An 18060-nucleotide genomic window follows, 5' to 3' on the forward strand; every position below is an offset into this window, starting at 1 on the left:
GACTTACTGCGGCCTCAACACCCTCGAAAGAAAAGATTCTTGGCAAAGTCAACAGCCCTGCCCTTCCACTCATGACGAGTGGGCCTTGGCTGTTCCTTCTGTGAGAGGCAGGGACATACAACAGCTGGTTGTCCTTCAGACGTTCCTGAACTTCCTCCTTCATGGCTCTTGAGTAGATGTCCTCATTCAACACTCCGAGCTCGTGCGGATGCCTCTAAATCACATGGAGACTCATTCCTTCCCTTTCATTAGGTTACATTAAGGGGTCTTACTACAGCAGCTACAACTAGTACCTCCGCCTTTCCACTGTTGCGGACACAACGCTACGTCACTCGGCCAAGAAGCGCGAAATTATCAGTGTCCAGAGAAAGCCGCGGCCTGTTTTTTTATTTACTTGCACCTTCTTACGCCACGAAGCGTACACCGAGCCCCTCCTATTTTTCTCTTTTGCCCCGCTTGCTCTAGCCTCTGTGTGTGTGGACAACTTATTGCGGTGGGCCCCGTCGGCCCCGTTCCCCGTGCGACCTTGAGGCGGAGACCATTAGCCGCTCTCTGTCTGTCCATTGTGAGACCGAAAGGGGGGACAGAGGGAAGGGTTACTAAAGGGCCACTTAAGTCGGCCCCGGCTTAAGAAGAAGTCAAACAAGTGAAATTAACGGCAAGCTAGAGGTGGAGGTGTTGCGACGAAAGTAAGATCAAAGAGGAAACATCCTAGAAACCGCTCTTTTTCCCCCCTTGCAGCGATTAAGCTGCCGACAGAGCGAAACCTTCTCTCCCTTTTTCTCGCACTGTCTTTTCCTCATCTCGTATTTGCATTCTCGTAAGGCGTTGTTTTAACCGGTCTGCTCGCTTCGCGGGGCGTGCATGTGACTCTGCTGGTTTAGCTCCCGACCTGCATTGTTCCACTTCGGTTCTCGCCAAGAAAGGAAAAGAAAAAAAACAATAGAAACCAGCTTGAGACACGTGGCGCGTGTGTTGAACAAAAGCGCGCATTCTTGGGGTCGGAGTTGGGCTGTTAGCTAGGAGACGCGCACAACCCAAACGTGTGCTTGCACTTCCCTCACCTTCCTAAACAATTGGCGTATCGACAGGACGGAACCACCTCTTCGGTTAGATCTGTCTTACGTGGATGCGTAGGTACGGCACTGCTGTCACGTGTGTGTGTGTGTGTGTGTGTGTGTGTGTGTGTGTGTGTGTGTGTGTGTGTGTGTGTGTGTGTGTGTGTGTGTGTGTGTGTGTGTGTGTGTGTGTGTGTGTGTGTGTGTGTGTGTGTGTGTGTGTGTGTGTGTGTGTGTGTGTGTGTGTGTGTGTGTGTGTGTGTGTGCTTGTGCTTGTGCTTGTGCATGTGTGCTTGTTATCTGCTACAAGTTTTTGCACGTGCAGTTAAATTGCGAGTTCGCTTACGTTGGGAAGGCCAGTGAACGAGCCAGCAAAATATATGTGGCTTTCTTTCCTCCGACGCTCGTTTCCTGTGAGGGAATTGAGTAACCCAAACGTAATTATTCTTCTCGCGCTGAAGGCCGTTCATTTCCCTATTCTGCATGCTCTGCGTGTTAATGTGATCCTACGGCTGGTGCCGGCGTTTTCCTCGAGCTGCTTTTTCCGTTAGCAGACCTGTAATATTTACAGCTAACCTATTTTTACTCTCTCGGGAGACGTAAAAAGTGATGAAAATTACAGACGAGCGATTTGTCGGTCTGCTATTTTCCGCCAGTTAGGAAAAAGAGTTGCAACGACACGCATTGCTCCTGACTGCTCCAAGAGTCGTTGAAACACATTGTATTCGTATTTATTGTCAGATTGACTCCTTTCCCGCTCACCGTTATGTTGGGCTGCTGATGTGCATGTACGGAACATTTTTTTTTGTGACAAAGTTGACTTGATATTTGGAATGCTAACAGATTTAATTATTTTGTTAATTATTGAATTCTTTAATTTGGTATCTTTCCGCATTAATTTTCTATCCCATATTTTGTATTCACCGCCACTAAAAAATTTTACAGCATTCTTTTGCTGGCAACTGAGGCACTTTTTGGGTTCAGTAGTTACCTGCACATATGACGAGGCACATGGTGCCAAGCGGGCAGACATGGAGGCATAGAAGTCCATGTGACAGATAACTCCCCCCGGTGCGTACGAAAGACTTATCAGAAACAAAAGGCGCTGTCTAAAAATTAACGCGACCAAACACGCGGCAGTGTAGTGTACGGGAAGCAACGAACGCCTAAAACTCTTTAATGTGCGATGTCAGTGCACTTTAAAGATTTCCAAGTATTTGCAATCATTCCGGAACCTTTCACTATAATATTATTCTTCCACTCGCTCCTTCAGCGTCTTCCTCATAGCGCGGTTGAGGTGTCGACCGAGAAGTGAGACGGCTGCTGCTTTCATTTCCTCAAAAACCAGATTTTTTTTTTACATCTTCGCCGATGATTTCACACAGCGGTGACCGGCCGTAGAGAAGCCGTTAATTTCGAAATATGTACTGTATTTTCCGCACTATAGTCCGGCTACTATGCATGTTTAAAGGTTGATATTTCATACACTATATAATTTTTAAAGATCACTTGTCTTATCCGAAGAATGCTAGCATGGCTGTCGAAGAAAAATGAACAGCTGCGATATTTTGCCCTGCTAAAGCACGTAGCGAAACTAGGCACTAAGCTTTGATATACAAGCAAATGCTGCTGGCGGCACCTAAAGCGCATACTTTTCAGTGTTTGGATTGCGAGCACATGACAAAAACCTCGATGAATAACGCCGGAGGCGTCGTAGTCCTTGAAGAATAGTTGCGATGGCTACAAGAAGCTGAACCAGGCTTTCCGGCAGCATTCGAGAACGGTGGAGTAAAGTGTGCATAAGCAGGAAAGTTGAACCGAACAGCGGAGAAAGAATTGGACGTCGATGAAAAAAAGTACTGGGCTGCTTCCCTCAAAGATCTGCATCTGCCGACTTGCACCGGCTGCGGGCTATAGTCCGGAAAACACGGTAAATGTACACCGAACTGCATGCCGAAACATGCGAGCCAAATGAAATATGTAGGAAGGGAAATACCCCTTTTAATAATAATAATAATTGGTTTTTGGGGAAAGGAAATGGCGCAGTATCTGTCTCATATATCGTTGGACACCTGAACCGCGCAGTAAGGGAAGGGATAAAGGAGGGAGTGAAAGAAGAAAGAGGTGCCGTAGTGGAGGGCTCCGGAATAATTTCGACCACCTGGGGATCTTTAACGTGCACTGACATCGCACAGCACACGGACGCCTTAGCGTTTTTCCTCCATAAAAACGCAGCCGCCGCGGTCGGGTTCGAGCCCGGGAACTCCGGATCAGTAGTCGAGCGCCCTAACCACTGAGCCACCGCGGCGGGTCAAATACCCCTTTTGTACATCTAGAATTTTCGCTCGAACGTAAATGGTGCCGGCAATGCTGTCCCATCAATCAACTAAAATCTATAATTGGCTTAGAATTGCTTTGTTAGCAGGCCAGATCAACAGCAATTCTCGCTTGAACCCTCCTTCTATGTTTCATAAGAGCAAAGTTCTCAGGTAGGCCGTGCGAGTGAAATTGACCGTATACCTCAGACAACAAGCCTTTGCTTAGTCCACAACGTCCACGCATAATGAGACACTTCAACTGTTTCGCTCTGTGCGGGCACTCAGAGGGGGCCATGAGAGACAGGAAGGGTTGAAAAAGGGGAGAGAGAAAGACGCGCCGGTTGAATTCATCGTAAGGTGCGTACAACGTGGCAAGTCCGAGTGCCCGCAGGCAAGCCCGCCTTTTCCCACGATGAATCTTCGCGTTCGTGCGATGCATTATCAACAGCGCTGGCTACATTTCATTATTATTCTTTCCTTTTAGAGAATACGCGCGTCGCATATACCGTTCTCATTCAGCGCCTCGGCCTAAGCGGTAGGCAAAATGCGTGCGCGGCACAATAAACGTCATCGCGCAGACATCGTAAAAGGCGTGTGGTACTCTCTGCACGTAATACTACTGTACACATTGCGTCGTACAGGCCTCTGCTGAAATAACGGCCGAGAGAAGATTACTATGCAGGCGGAGGACGTTTTCATCCGAGTCTGCAAAATTTTATACTAAACGAGCATTTATTATATGTAGTAGTAAGTGGTTTATTAAAATAAAAAAAGGAAGGAAACGATTTTTGCTAGCCCCGGCATCTGTCATCGATACTGAAGCACCTGAGCTGGGGCAGCGGAAATAAAGGATATTATATGTCCCAAAACTACATTTGGTCTGATTTGTGATCAAGTGGCCGAATACAGAAAGATTTCAGCCATTCACTGGAGTCACTTTTTTTGCGTGGTTTGGTGTAGTGTGGAAAGACTGGGCTGCAGATCGTTTGGCCGATTCTCACAGATCATGAATGGCAGTTTAGCAATATACCTAAAGCGAAAAGTATATAACAGCTGTGTTTTGGGCAGAAACGAAATGGGTTCGACTTAAACTGAGGACAATGCAGCGAGCCATGGAAAGGAAAACGATAGGTGCAACGTTAAAGGACAGGAAGAAGGTAGAGTGGGTCAGATAACAAACGCGGGGCTAATGACAAGCTAGTCGAAATCAAGGAAAGAAATGGCCTGGGGCGGGGCACGTGATGCGGAGGCTAGATAACCGATGGTCGTCAAGGGTAACCGAGTGGATTCCAAGAGAAGGCAAGCGTAGCAGGAGGCGGCAGAAGGTTAGGTGGGCAGGTGAGATAAAGATGTTTGCGGGGATAAGGTGGCCGCAGTTGGCACAGGACAGGGTTAATTGGAGAGATATGGGAGAGACTTTTGTCCTGCGTGGTGCTATTAGAGACAACGCGGCGGCCAGCAACCCTTTGACCATCTTTAGTGTATGCCCCTCTCTGCTTCCATTTCTTTTTTTTTGCTTACCCATCTAGGCTTCCTCTTCTCTCCTTTTACCGCAATTTAGAAACACATTGTCGGGCGATGTCAACGAGATTGTTTGTTATTTTATTTTATTTTTGTGTTACAACACTGAAGGACCAGCCGAGAAGTCTTTCGTGTGTGTTGCGCAAAAAAATACGACCAAGCAACGCGAGGAGTAAACGTAAACGCAACAGCACGGTTCAGAGAAAGCAAAAGTGCGGATATGTCACTGTTATTCATTAGAAGAAATACCCATGGTTGCAATGCAATAACCCAGCTTGCAGAATTTAATTGCTTGACAAAGTTACCCTCCTTGTCAACGAAACAGCACTCTTCCGAGGAACAATAAATTCAAATATAGTACTACAGGTCACTTACAGTGGCATATTTTACATTTGCCATATTTACAGTGTCCTATCTACCTATGATTCATTATGAGCATCTCCCCCCCCCCCCCCCCCCCTCCTTATAAACTCTTTTTTGTTTACCTGGGCGCCTTCCAAGTATTACTAAACGTCATATGGCTTCAAAGATATTCAGTGCACTTCGTGTGAAGCGCGAAGTGCCCTGACTCACTCGCTGTCAACAGCCACGGGATTTTCCGGTCTTCTTTGGCGCAAAGGGCACGGCGCAGTCCACATCAATGCGGCTGCTATCTCTGGCATTCTCCGTCTAATGCAGGAGCATAGATAGCGCCTCACGGTGTCTGTCTCTGTGCGTGGCCGTCGGTATATAGCGTCCGCTCCCACAGAATAGACGGCGGCTCACAGCTGGGCTGCCTGGCTCGCGTAGACTATGCGCATTGTAATGGCGAAGGGCGCCGAATGAGCGAGAAAGATTATAACGACGAAGGAGATTAACATTAAAGCATTCGAACGCTCGCGTATCCTTTTTTTATCCTTCAGTGTGGCGCAGCTGACAGGATCATGCGGGATATGTGACCATCTCTTGAAACGCCGTCTTTAATCTGCTACGTCGTTTCTCCACTCAACTTAACCAGAGCCTTTCGTCTTTACAATTCGCCCAAGCTGCTTAACTAGATATTAGAATTAGGGCTATATTAACTCTGAACCACTTTCCGCGGAATCAACTTGGTAGCCGTCACGTCAGTAGTTCGAGTGCGATTTTATTTCCGCGTATATATGGAAGAAAAAAGTTAGAAGAAAAAAAAAGCTTAGTAAACCAATAGCGGAATTTTATTCTTTTTTTCTCTTTCGTAACATTCTTAATTTATCGTGATTTTGGTATAGCCGGTTAGCCAGCCTTTGCCATCTCCATTTAGTAATCGTCAGTAAGAATAACGAGGAAAGCAAGGAGTAGATATTTCATGCCTGTGTAGCTCTCTGGATTTGCCATTATCGCATAAAAAGCGCAAGGTGTGTATTTATACAGCTGGTGTCTATGCACTGTTAACAAAGCTTCTGCCGATATGCTAGGATTGCCGGAGTGCTGCCCTACATTTCCGAATTCCTTTGATATAGTTATCGCTCTCAGAACATCGTAAAACTCCGTGTTCCTCACGTTCCGTAATTTTATATTTCAGCGAGAGGCCCTGTAGGAAGACTCACAAGAGCGCAGCAGATGTGTTCCTGAGCATAATCTTACAACGTAATGTCTGCTCTGTCGCGGTATTTACTGCAGCGAGGATAAATACTTGAAAGCGTGTTTGTGACACAGGGCTCATTTTGTCTTTTGTCTGAAGTCAAGTGCAGCACAAAAAGTTATATTTATCTCTTTCTTGCGGCAGGAGGTGACAGCGAAAACTGCAACACTCGCGACCACTCGAGAGCAATCACATGGGTTAACAAGGCCTAACAAGGGTCAACATGACCACATTAAAGAAAAAAAAAATCCAGCACTAACAGAACCACGCATTATGTGCCTTGCAAAGGGGAAAAGAATTAGGATCAAGATTTTTACGCAGTCGGCGAAAGCGACTGAAGCGCTTTTAGTGCAAGCTTAGCGCGCGTTCACCATAAATTGCATGCATGTGTCTCACACAGCTGTCCATGTAACGCAGCACCTAGCGGCGAACGACTAATGCTTGGGATCCTGTCAGAACTTGTCGTGAGTAACTTATTTCCTCGATGACGGCACCCAAAGCAGCGCCACATTGATGTTGTCTATGTTGGAGTCCACTCCTTAAACTCCAGCCGTGTATTCATCATCTGTTTCGTTCGTTCATTTCTTGGTCTTATCTTCGCGATAACACCGCCGCACCTTGCGGCTGTAGTCACTTGTGTACGTCGTTGACGCAAGGCGACAAAACATGACATTTTCGCTTTCAAAATGACGAAAGCGCAACAGGAGAACGAAGAAAAGCGTTAGGTTTCCCCGCAATCCGATCCAAAAGCCACTCGCAGACCTCAGTCTCTGCAGTTGCCAACGCACGTGATACGAGCATTGAATGCCGCGTATAGAGATACCGCGGTGCGGCAGGCGGAGCGTCATGCGTTCAAAGGTATAGGAGACCAAATGCCGCAAGAAAATAGGTAACACACTTTGTAACTCTCACTCACCCTATTGTCGAACCTTTCTGCCAAGTCATGATGATGTTGAAGAACATTCCGCGCCAAAGAGCGCTCGCGAGCTTCTCTTACAAACGTTTGACTGCTCTGCAGATACGCTGCATAACATAGGTCAATCAATAACCTGACACCCAGAGGGCAGCACTATGCAGAAACCGTTTTTATCACTCGCCTGCCACATCGGCGAGTTCTCGATAAAGTCAAAGAACCGCCACCACCATTAGCCAGCGTGTTTAAATATCAGAAATGATTTCATCATCTGGGCGGCTATAGCGATTACAGTAAAAAAGAAAGTACAGTAGATTAGTTAGTGAATAATCTGGATACAGGCATTTTCTAACCACATTTTATTGAGTACGCTCTTCTTATGTAGCAAATACGTTGTTGAACACATTGTTTCATGGCGACGCAGACTGATATCTAAACAAGCATGCTTCATGTTTGAATGTCATTACGTGGCTTAATCTTGTTTAGGTGTTCAACTCTATTTAAGCCGTCACACAAGTCTTGCGTCTAAAAGTGTTATGACGTTAACATTTCGAACTGTTGTGCTATTGGGCAAAATTCATATTTTAAACAGGATTGTGTAGGGCAATGTGCAGCAGCAGATGTGAAAGTGATAAACAATATATGCCAGCCGATATACGAGAAAAAATTGTGACAATATGCGCACTTGGATATAGGGAAAGCGCATGCAGTTATATCTGCAGGAAAATTAAGCGATAAAACAAGCGATAAGAACGAAAAAGCTTTTCCATCGGTCTTCACAAGTTTACATAGTAGATGACTTTTTGAGGTGTGCTGAAAACTGAAGTGTGATTATTGAATATATCTTTCATGGAACTTTGTAGTAACCGCCGTTTAAAGCTTTACTTCATTCTATTTTACTAATTCGAACTTAAAAAAAAATAACTGTGCCCTCAAGCACGCTGATCTGTAAATTATTGCCGCCATTTCCTTCCAATATTTTTTTTTTACAAGCTCCATGTCTGTTCAGCTCACGTGAAGTGTAATTTTAGCGGGAGCTCAGACATTTGAGAAGTTCCTGTTAGGCGAGCCTTTGCGGATGTCGTTAGGTAAGCGAAACGGACGAAGGGAAAACATTACTGCTCCGGCGCTTTCGCAAGCGCTTCTCCGGAAGACTTAGCTCTTCATATCTCCAGAGAACAAAATGACGAAACATCAGTCCCGGGTTCGAACCCGACCGCGGCGGCTGCGTTTTTATGGAGGCAAAACGCTAAGGCGCCCGTGTGCTGTGCGATGTCAGTGCACGTTAAAGATCCCCAGGTGGTCGAAATTATTCCGGAGCCCTTCACTACGGCACCTCATTCTTCCTTTCTTCTTTCACTCCCTCCTTTATCCCTTCCCTTACGCCGCGGTTCAGGTGTCCCAACGATATATGAGACAGATACTGCGCCAGTTCCTTTCCCCGAAAACCAATTAATAATAATAATAAAACATCAGCGCATAAAGTCACTCACGTGTTGTAGGTACCGCGAGCCATGGTGGCTGCTGGTCTCGTGCGGCTCCCACGACGTGGGCTTTACGAAGATGCTCTCCTATGAAGCTCCGCTCGCACCATCACAGGTCACAGAACCCGGCTACACCGTTACGGTGCGACAGCACCGAGGCAACCCGCACATAGGACGCCCTGCCCACCCTTTCCTGACGTCGCGCGACTAACAGTCTTCTAGAAGGAGGGGGAAAACCTGCAGCGCGGGGCTGGGTAAAATCGTGATTGATCAAGAGGTGCACGCTGGCTTCGTGGGCCGCCAGCAGTTTCTGATACGTCGCTTTCAAGTGTCGCCCTGCTCGGCGTTATCGTCGCCCGGCCCTCAACAAACTTCCCAACGCCGATAAAGAGACCCCTCCTTGCTTTCTGCGACTATGCTACATACGACCTTATGGGGAGCAAACACGAAAGAAAACACCTGCAGCGTGAGCTGCATTCACGTAGACGTGCATCCCAGAAACCATTTATCCGGTCACCGACGTCCCAAGGGTGGACGTCATCATCAGTTCGCGATGTCAATTCTCGGCCTACGGTGGGCGTAAATGTATATTATGAGCTTTATTAGCCAATACAGAACACACCGGCGACTCTTGAGAAGGACACCGCCCTGCATGCCCCTCCACTGCTGCCACTTCTTGGCCCCTGTGCACGGTGGGGAGTCTGGCAACTTATCTTTCCATTTCTTGACCTGAAACTACTGTAGAGCCAATGGCTTACGGAGCAACATCGCAGGGCAGGACTTGTCGCTGCAGTCTTACGGCAGCTGTCGTTCTAGGGTGCCAGCTGGGTGAAATGTACGGGCTGCAATTTACAGAGACCGTCATTTACAGAGAAGGCCTGCGATTAAAGAGACCGTCGTGCTTTTAGAAATACCTTCGCGCTTGAAATACGCCTGTTAGTCATGTGCGCTCATCGATGTTTCTTGCTGGCGCCTCATTGGCATAGACCCTTCATGCTGGCAAATCACAATTTTTGGAATATGGACTGGATGCTTGATAAGAACTGTGCAGTCAAAGTCCTGCTAGCCTCCACTCTGTATTGCTGGCACCAGAAAACTCATGTAGTGGCACTTAACTGCTCTTCTATCTGGTTAGTTTGAAAACGTCCATTCAACAGCAGTCCTGAGATGTATTTAACAGCAAAATTCTGGCAACAAAGTCCGAACGAGCATTTCCGAGCGCCGATCCATCTTAGACTATAATTCGCGGCGCTGCCACAGCGCGGCGTCAATTTCGTGAAAATCAGCAGTGCGGTTTTTGAGCTCTTTCATAAATTTGAACGCAGAGAAAGGACACAGGTTTGATAGAGCTCGCTACAAAAGATAGCACGGAGATGGAGTCAGCGAGTTCAGCAAAGCAATGCGAGAAAGCCAACTATAGCCGCTTGTCAACATGCCCCGCTGCTCTTTACCCTAAAGAAAAATTTTTTTTTTTTTTGAGGAAAGGAAAGGCACAGGAACTTTCACCCTTCCTGGTGGATTTCTCAACCACGTCGTGCGGGAAGGGATGGAGGAGGAGGTGTTTGGGAGAGAGAAAGAGAGAGAGAAAAAATACCTTTATTTGGACGGACAGTTATATAGGGCCGGGTTACATTGCCCTACTAGATGGCCAGCAGGTCAAGCCTACTAGCGGCCTCATAGACGCGCTAAACGATCCGGTCTTGTATGTCCGGGTCCGAGCTGCGACATCTGTGAGAAGGGAGAGAGACAGTTGGCGCAGTGGAGGGTGGCGGTGGTAATAACTTTATTTTGTACGAAATTTTAGATGACGGAGCGTGAGTGGTGTCCTCTGTCCAAGACTCCATTCAATGCGGCTGCCGCTCGGGCACTGATGACCAGGTTCCTCTGGTCATCGAGCTCCGTGCTGGACAGTACCTCCTCCCACTGCTCATTTGTAGGGTTTCGTATTTTCGGTATTGCTTGTTTTTTTTTCTGACATGCCCAAACTGTGTAATATAAACTTCGCCGCAGAACGGGTATGCGTCTGATGTATCGTTGGATGTATCTTGTACATTAAGCTAAGGTGAGGATGTGTTTGTCTGCAAGCGTCTGATGGTAATTCATTTCGTCAATGGATTGTCTGGTTGTGGGTATTTCACTCCGGAATATTTTCCTCCATCCGGATATCTTTAACGTGCACCGACATCGCACAGCACACGGGCTCTCTGAGCAGCTTTATTAAGAGGGAAGAAAGGTGATGCTAGGCTACGAGGAAAGAAAAGGCACGGTAACTGTCCCGGGGCGCCGTGAAGAAAGGGATGAAAGTGAGCGAGGAAGCAGAGCACAGTACCGTACTGTCGCAGTTCACCATCGTCTTAGGTGATGATTTGATTTTAGTGGCGCGAGGGCGCAAACAGTGCCACGGCTAACGTGTTTGGTCTTCACGAGGTGGGATCAAGGATCCATCTCTCCAGGGATTTCACGCTGGAGAAATCGAGCGTCATGCAAGGAGAAATCTTGCATGTACACTCATGGGCAAATCCAGCGGGCGGCCGGAGGCATTCGGGATTGAACCTCTGGCCTGCCATATAGGAGGCAGGTGCTAAAACTAATATATAGGCTATCGCTTGGGTGCCTACTTCTGCGTTCTGCCCACTGCTGACTTTTTTTTTCGCGAACCCAGGAAGAATCTGCGGATATATATCACAGGTGGCGAAGTCAGCTAGCCACCGTCAAATCAATCAGTACCTACGGAAGAGCAATACCCAGCAGAACTACGACTGACAAAATCTTCAGCGACCAAGAAACTCTAACCGGGCAACAATCTCTAAAAACAGAAGCGACGAAAAGAAGACAAACAAAATGAAGAGAAAATTGTTTTCAGACCCTAGTCGCTTTCTCAGGTCTGTGAGTCGAAGTCCTTAACGCACATGTGAGAGATATGGGCAACGAGAAGTGACCAACAGTATTGGGGAGGAGGAGCGGCCCAGCTCTCCCTAGAATAGGGTACCTGGGCGGGTAGGGATCCTCGTTGGAGGCAGTGAAAGAGAGAGCGCGATTCCTGGGTCCGCTCCTTCGGCTGGGGTCACTTGTGGTGGATTCTGCACGTTACCACGTGACCAGGCACGTGACCAAGCAAATAAATGTAAAATTTCTTTAATAAAGACTTTTAGATCGCGAGGCTAGCACGCTATCGATAGGCCACAAAACCGCGTTGCTTCTGTGCGAACATAGGTGAACCTAGTATTTCCTTAGGACTGTATGCTTATGAGTAGGTGAGTCATTAGAAAGGAAGAGGAAAATTAAGTGAAAATTAAAATAAAAAACAACGCTCTCGCATTCAAAGCATTCAAGCTCGCCCCCGTCTGCCCACTGATGTCATCGGAGAAGGGGACGCGGGGTGAGTTGTGTCGTCCTAAAGCCGATTGAAAGCTACTGCGAGCAGCGATTTTTAAAAATAATTATAAATTATAAGGTGCACGCAGAGCTTTCAAATTTGACTCGAATACCCACAAAGAGCACCTCTACTGATCTGTTGCACTAGACAATGTCAATAGAGTAAATTGCGGGGCTAGTTGGTTCATAATGCATAGGTGGTGGAACCAGCGAAACTGACGCAGGACAGGAACAAGGAGGAACACACATAACACCGCTGGACTTGCAACTGATTTATTCCGATGAATTGAGCCACATTTATACATCATTTTTTTTTATCTTCAGTTTTTGTCTTCGTAAAGTTTTCCTTCACCTTCTGCAGAGTGTGCGCTTGCGCAAGAATGATGTATAAATGTGGCTCGATTCATCGGAATAAATCAGTTGCAAGTCCAGCGGTGTTGTGTGTGTGCCTCCTTCTTCTTGTCCTGCGTCAGTTTTGCTGGTTCCACCATCTCAGAGTCCATTTCAGAGTCCCTTTAAATCTGCTGCCATGGGTCAGTTGTCCTGGCGATAGTACAGTTAGTTCTGCGCCCTGTGTGTCTCGTCCTCCCTTCGCCCGTCGTCTGCCAGCGCTACAGTGTTCAGGGTAGTACAGTCTTTGTCAAAACTGCACAGCCCAAGCGGTTTCCTTCTGAGCCATGCAGCATGGCTCGTTTTGCATCTTCAGCGACACTAATCTCACAAACAGGGGGCAACTCGCGTACTCGACCCTCTCAAACCTAGGACTGCCAAATATGCTAAAGAATCCCGCTACGTGGCTTGGAAGCAAACCCCTTGGGCTGTAGATTTGTGACAAATACTGTACATCGGATGCATTTCGACTGTGACGCGTTAGGGTGGATTACCTTGTCAGAGAGGTCACCTTTTTTTGCAGCATGACATATTTTTTGTGGTTGAGGCCTCGCGTAACTATACTGGTGCGAGCTCCGTGCACAACAATAGACGTTTTTACCATACCGGAGATGTAATAGCGGAGAACCGTCCGGCAAACCGACTACTTAATAGGTCTCCGGTACGCTACCAGAGACGTACTAGCGGAGACGTATACCTTTTTACCGGACCCCTCCTGCACATGCACAGTGGCTCCCCCATGACCCCAACAGTGCCAGTGCGCATGCGCACGAGGGGTCCTGTAAAAAGGCATACGTCTCCGCTAGTACATCTCCGGTATGCTAAAAACGTCTAGCAGCGGAGAAACAAGTCAGCTGTCGGTAAAGGCGTGGTAGAGGCATAACAGGTCACAGATTCGCCAGATCTGTACTGGGAAGTAAGCAAGAATGACACTCGGCCAGTAGAAGGAACGTCACCGACCTGCGATTTTCTAATAGCGTTGCAATAGCGCACCTAGAGAGGAAACTCGGGGAAGTGATAAAGCCCTTGACAAGGTTCCCGAGCAAACGTGCGACCTTCTATTTTGCTACACAAGCAACGAGGTGTGACATTTTACGAAGGTCACGAGCAAACCCGGTGGGCGTTCGGATTGCGCACGAATGCGGTAAATACACGGGAGTTGGGAGTATCCAAAATTTACACGCCTGACCGCTTGCCCTGGGGTCCGCCGGTTGCCTTTTTTCTTATCTGCGAGGGCACTTGGCTCAGGGCGCAACAGATAAGCCAGCACCTGGCGAACAATATGAACGACCTCAAACAATAGCGCGTGCACAAGTCGATCTGTCTGCTTAATTTTTTTTCTTCGTACGTACTTGTCTGGTGTGTGTGCTTTCTTTGCGACTGCCGATAACGAAGAATAGCTGACCACAAGGACTTCGAACCACGAAGCCATCTCGCGATGGAGGGACAGCAGCGTTGAATGCATAGGTGGTTGCTGTCGGGGCTATCAGCACGTGCGTATCGCAATGCGCAGAGGTTTTACGGGACAGGTCGCCTGTTTTCGAAATCCAGCTGCTTGTCGCATTCGACAATCTTTTATTTTCTTAAGATATCGAATTCCTCGTACTTCCTGTTCCTCATGTGGGAGCAGTTTGCCCTGCTTCGATAAAGATGTTTCAGCGCAAAATGCACAAATATGCTTGTTCCTATATGAAACGCGAGGGGCGAATGAAGCACGAAGAGCAAAACGAGAATATTCTAGTTCGGGTCGATTAAACATCTGGTGAGTTAACTGTCACTTCCGTATTCGATGGTCGCTCTTCGAGTATGATAACAAATATCGCTTGTACTTGTTCTGCGTCCTTTAGTTATTATACTTTCGGCTTTATTTTCGCGTTTGAATTTTCCCGCCCACGTTATTTTTTTTTTTTTGTCCTTGATGGTACACTCCAGTCGTTCTGCTGAAAAGCTTGGCTCATGTACTTGCAGAAGGACCTGCCGGAGACGTAGCGATAAGTTGATATGTCTCTATGTGCGCATATATGAGATGTCTGAAATGGACTGATATGGCGTCGCTGTTATCTGTCACAGAAAACTAAATTAGCGTTAGCCAAGCTTTTTTTTTTGCATGCACTGTCGTGATAAAGCGTGCAACAATTTCTTTATCCTTTTATGCTCTTGGGTCTTAACAAATTTTTGGGAAATTCTAAATGTTCAGACAAAAAAAAAACAGATATAGAAAAGAGCAACAGTTGATTATGTGCATCCCCCGCCACGTCTGGGTTTTTGCTGGCTCAGCTTACTGATAAGCTGATACCACAACTTTCAAGTGCTATAGAGGCGAAATCAAGCGAAAAAAAGGCTGGACTTGGCGCGCTTCGTATGTGCTTTGGAATTTGGATGCTGATGCTTACGCATGATCGTGTATCGACAGGGAGTCATATGATGGCAAGGTGAGACTCGGAAATTGTTCCCCAGCTACGAATACTCGCACTTTATAATGATTATCGTTGTCATATATTATAGCCTGTTGTTTGCAAGATGGCGTAATTCTTAATTGTCACATCGATAGAGGTAGATTCTGGAACTGCAAGCATTTGTCGAACTTCGCGGCAGAGCTAGGCTCAAGCGCGTTGTTTTTGCGTTCTTGATTACTGATGTATAATGATTTGACTACCGTCTACCGCATACAATATGGACAAAATTCCTTCTATATATTTCTTAACGTTGAATTTATACGGCACACGTTTTAATTTTCCAGACATGCGTAACGCGAGTATGGCGTGCAAACGATCAGACATCGTTTGCACTCTATCGAAATGTCCTCGATCTGCAATTGCAGTTCTTGCAGAGCTGTGTTCATTTCCTTCTTTTCTGGCAGTCCATATACAGGGTGTCCCAGCAAACTTTAGCCAGGGTTTAAAAATATGCCTCCGCAGTCTAAGATGATGCGACCAATTGCATGTTTCTGACTGCTGTATGGAGCAACTCACACTTTTTTGTGTTGCGCTTAATCGCATAATTAGTCGGGATTAATTAACCAACTTCGCAAATCAATGTAAATGGGCGAAAAAGTCCAATGAGAAAGTTGTAGAGCGGTCCGCGAAACGTCCAACTGAACAGTTTCTCTCTATCTAACGTATCGGCTTTTTTTCACTCTCTGCAGATGCCCGCGAAACACAAAAATACCACGTGACATGCTCGCTTGCGCGCCGCGATTGCAGTGGTCTCAAACGTTCCGTGCAGGAACGAGCAGATCATTTAACCCGTTGTGCTGCGGTTTAAAAAGTTGAAAGGGCTGCGACGCAGGCGCTAGCTGTGCGATTTACGCGAGCGCAAGCGATAAGGACTCTGTCTGCTTGTTGGTATCAAGCGCCGCAAGAGAAGCATACCGCTGGCCTATATCGCACAGCCAGCTGCTGCGTCGCTGCCCTGTCACCTTTTAAGCAGCACCACATCGGGCTAAATGATCTGCTCGTTCCTGTACGAAACGTTTGAGACCACTGCAATCGCGGCGCGCAAGCGGCCATGTCACGTGGTATTTTTTTGGGTATTTCGCGGGCATCTGCAATAAGTGAGAAAAAGCCGATACTTAATAGATGGAAAGTTGGAAACTGTTCAGTTGGACGTTTCTCGGACCGCTCTACAACTTTTTCTTTGGACTTCTTCGCCTATCTTCGTTGCTTGCGAAGTTGGTTAATTATTCTCGGCTAATTACATATGCACTTAAGCGCAATACAAAAAATAGTGTGACTTACTATACATACATTAGCGAGCAGCATGCATATTTGGTCGCGTCGTCTTAGAGGGCCTCGGCGTATTTTAGAACCTTGACTAAAGTTAGCTGGGACACCCTGTATATCTTGGTGCACCTGCAAGAATGACAGTTATGGAAAACAAACTAGGTCAGAAAAGTATAGCTTGAACATGAAACTGTGGAGGGTAGTAAAGCATACGAATGGGGCACAGCTCGCTATGTCTCAGTGATTCTTTAGGAGTCCGGCTAGCCATCTAAGATATTCTTTACTCTTTTCCCTCTCAATTTGTTTATAAACTCTTTTTACATCCGTCACTGTCCATTACCGTTTTCTTTTTTATTTTACACTAACGCGTGCAATGATGCGACGGCTAATTAGGCTTGCACAGCTACATACTGTAATCTACTACATTGAGTGTGATGTTATAGAGTACTGTTTTGTTTATGGGGGTTTAACGTCCCGAAGCGACTCAGGCTATGAGAGACGCCGTAGTGAAGGGCTCCGGAAATTTCTACCAGCCAGGGTTCTTTAACGTGCACTGACATCGCACAGTACACGGGCCTCTAGAATTTCTCCTCCATCAAAATTCGACCGCCGCGGCCGGGATAGAACCCGCGTCTTTCGGGCCAGTAGCCGAGCGCCATAACCACTCAGCCACCGCGGCTGCTATAGAGTGCTGTTTCTGGTACCGTGCCAAGCTCAAGCGGCCAAGTTTCCGTGGGAAGGCATTCGAGGACGGGAGACTGCTTCACATATGTCGCAAAGTCGACATTCATCAGTATTCTTGGCACGCACGGATCCTTCGTTGCCTGCGATGAGCACATCTGCGCCTCTTTCTCTTCAAGGCCACTATCTGAAACTCAATGCCCTTTCACGTGGTCGAAATTTCCGCGGAAATCCATTGAGAAATGCTTGTTGCGAAGCAAGCCTGCTAGAAAGCTCGCTTGCAATCTCTTTCCGAAGAGTACCCATCACTATTCTAGATCGTGTGCAGGTCGAAAACGCTTGCCCTAATTCTACATCCCTTTATCACGGCGGTAACTTTAAACCAAATGACTTGCTTTCTACCGCTTGCTTGAACGTAAGGACGTCTTCTTCGTGTGGTCTTGATTTCGATGCTATCAATGCGGAAAGCTGGGCTAGTTGGTATGTCATCATTAATTAAAAGACTAGCGCATAAAACTGGGACGCAGACTGAGAAGAAGACAGGACGAGCGCTAAACATTTAGCGCTCGTCCTGTCTTCTTCTGTGTCTGCGTCCCAGTTTTATGCGCTAGTCTTTTAATTAATAAAACTTGATTTCGATGTCTGTGAGACGTTTCGGCACAGCGCAAGACAAGCGTCTTGAAACAGCTGCAAATGGCTGCACACTCCTTGCGATGTACCAAAGCGCTTCACAGATGTTGACAGTAACGCTTTTTTCTCAAAGTGTGTAGTTATGTAGCTGCTTCAAGAGATTTTGTAGGCCTCTGTGCGTTGCCTGATATGGCTAGGTACGTGCTGTTTGCGACAGTAGTAGTGCACGCGTGAACATTGTGCACCTCATGGCGTACTATTCCCCGTAGTTCAAGGATTGACGGATGGTAGCGGGCCACGTATCAAGATTCTTGCTGAGGCGGTTCGGTGTGAGTTGTTTCTCTTCTTGAGAAAGTTCATAAATCTAA

General features: G+C 47.0%; 2 protein-coding genes across 7 annotated transcripts in view; one reads left to right on the plus strand and one right to left on the minus strand.

The window, feature by feature from the left end:
* Positions 1-9262, minus strand: part of LOC144093520 (uncharacterized) — a 76875-nt gene extending 67613 nt beyond the window's left edge. Inside the window, exon 1 of one of the 3 annotated variants that reach the window (XM_077626997.1) lies at positions 8904-9262. In XM_077626997.1, coding sequence (XP_077483123.1) covers positions 8904-8926 — 23 coding nt within the window. In that variant the 5' untranslated portion in view covers positions 8927-9262. Of the gene's footprint in view, positions 1-7413; positions 7540-8903 lie in introns of those variants that run through there. The other 2 variants (XM_077626998.1, XM_077626994.1) reach the window with 2 other exon arrangements.
* The window catches only part of LOC144093519 (carnitine O-palmitoyltransferase 1, liver isoform-like), a 114248-nt gene that overhangs the window by 57594 nt on the left and 38594 nt on the right, over positions 1-18060 (plus strand). For 2 of the 4 annotated variants that reach the window (XM_077626990.1, XM_077626988.1), the window contains exon 1: positions 14954-15091. The exons of the other annotated variants lie outside the window; for them this stretch is intronic. The gene's annotated coding sequence lies outside the window, so the exon portion shown is untranslated. Of the gene's footprint in view, positions 1-14953; positions 15092-18060 lie in introns of those variants that run through there. 4 annotated transcript variants of the gene reach the window in all.

Source organism: Amblyomma americanum, chromosome 6 (assembly GCF_052857255.1).
Source record: "Amblyomma americanum isolate KBUSLIRL-KWMA chromosome 6, ASM5285725v1, whole genome shotgun sequence".
In the NCBI taxonomy this organism is placed as follows: Eukaryota; Metazoa; Arthropoda; class Arachnida; order Ixodida; family Ixodidae; genus Amblyomma; species Amblyomma americanum.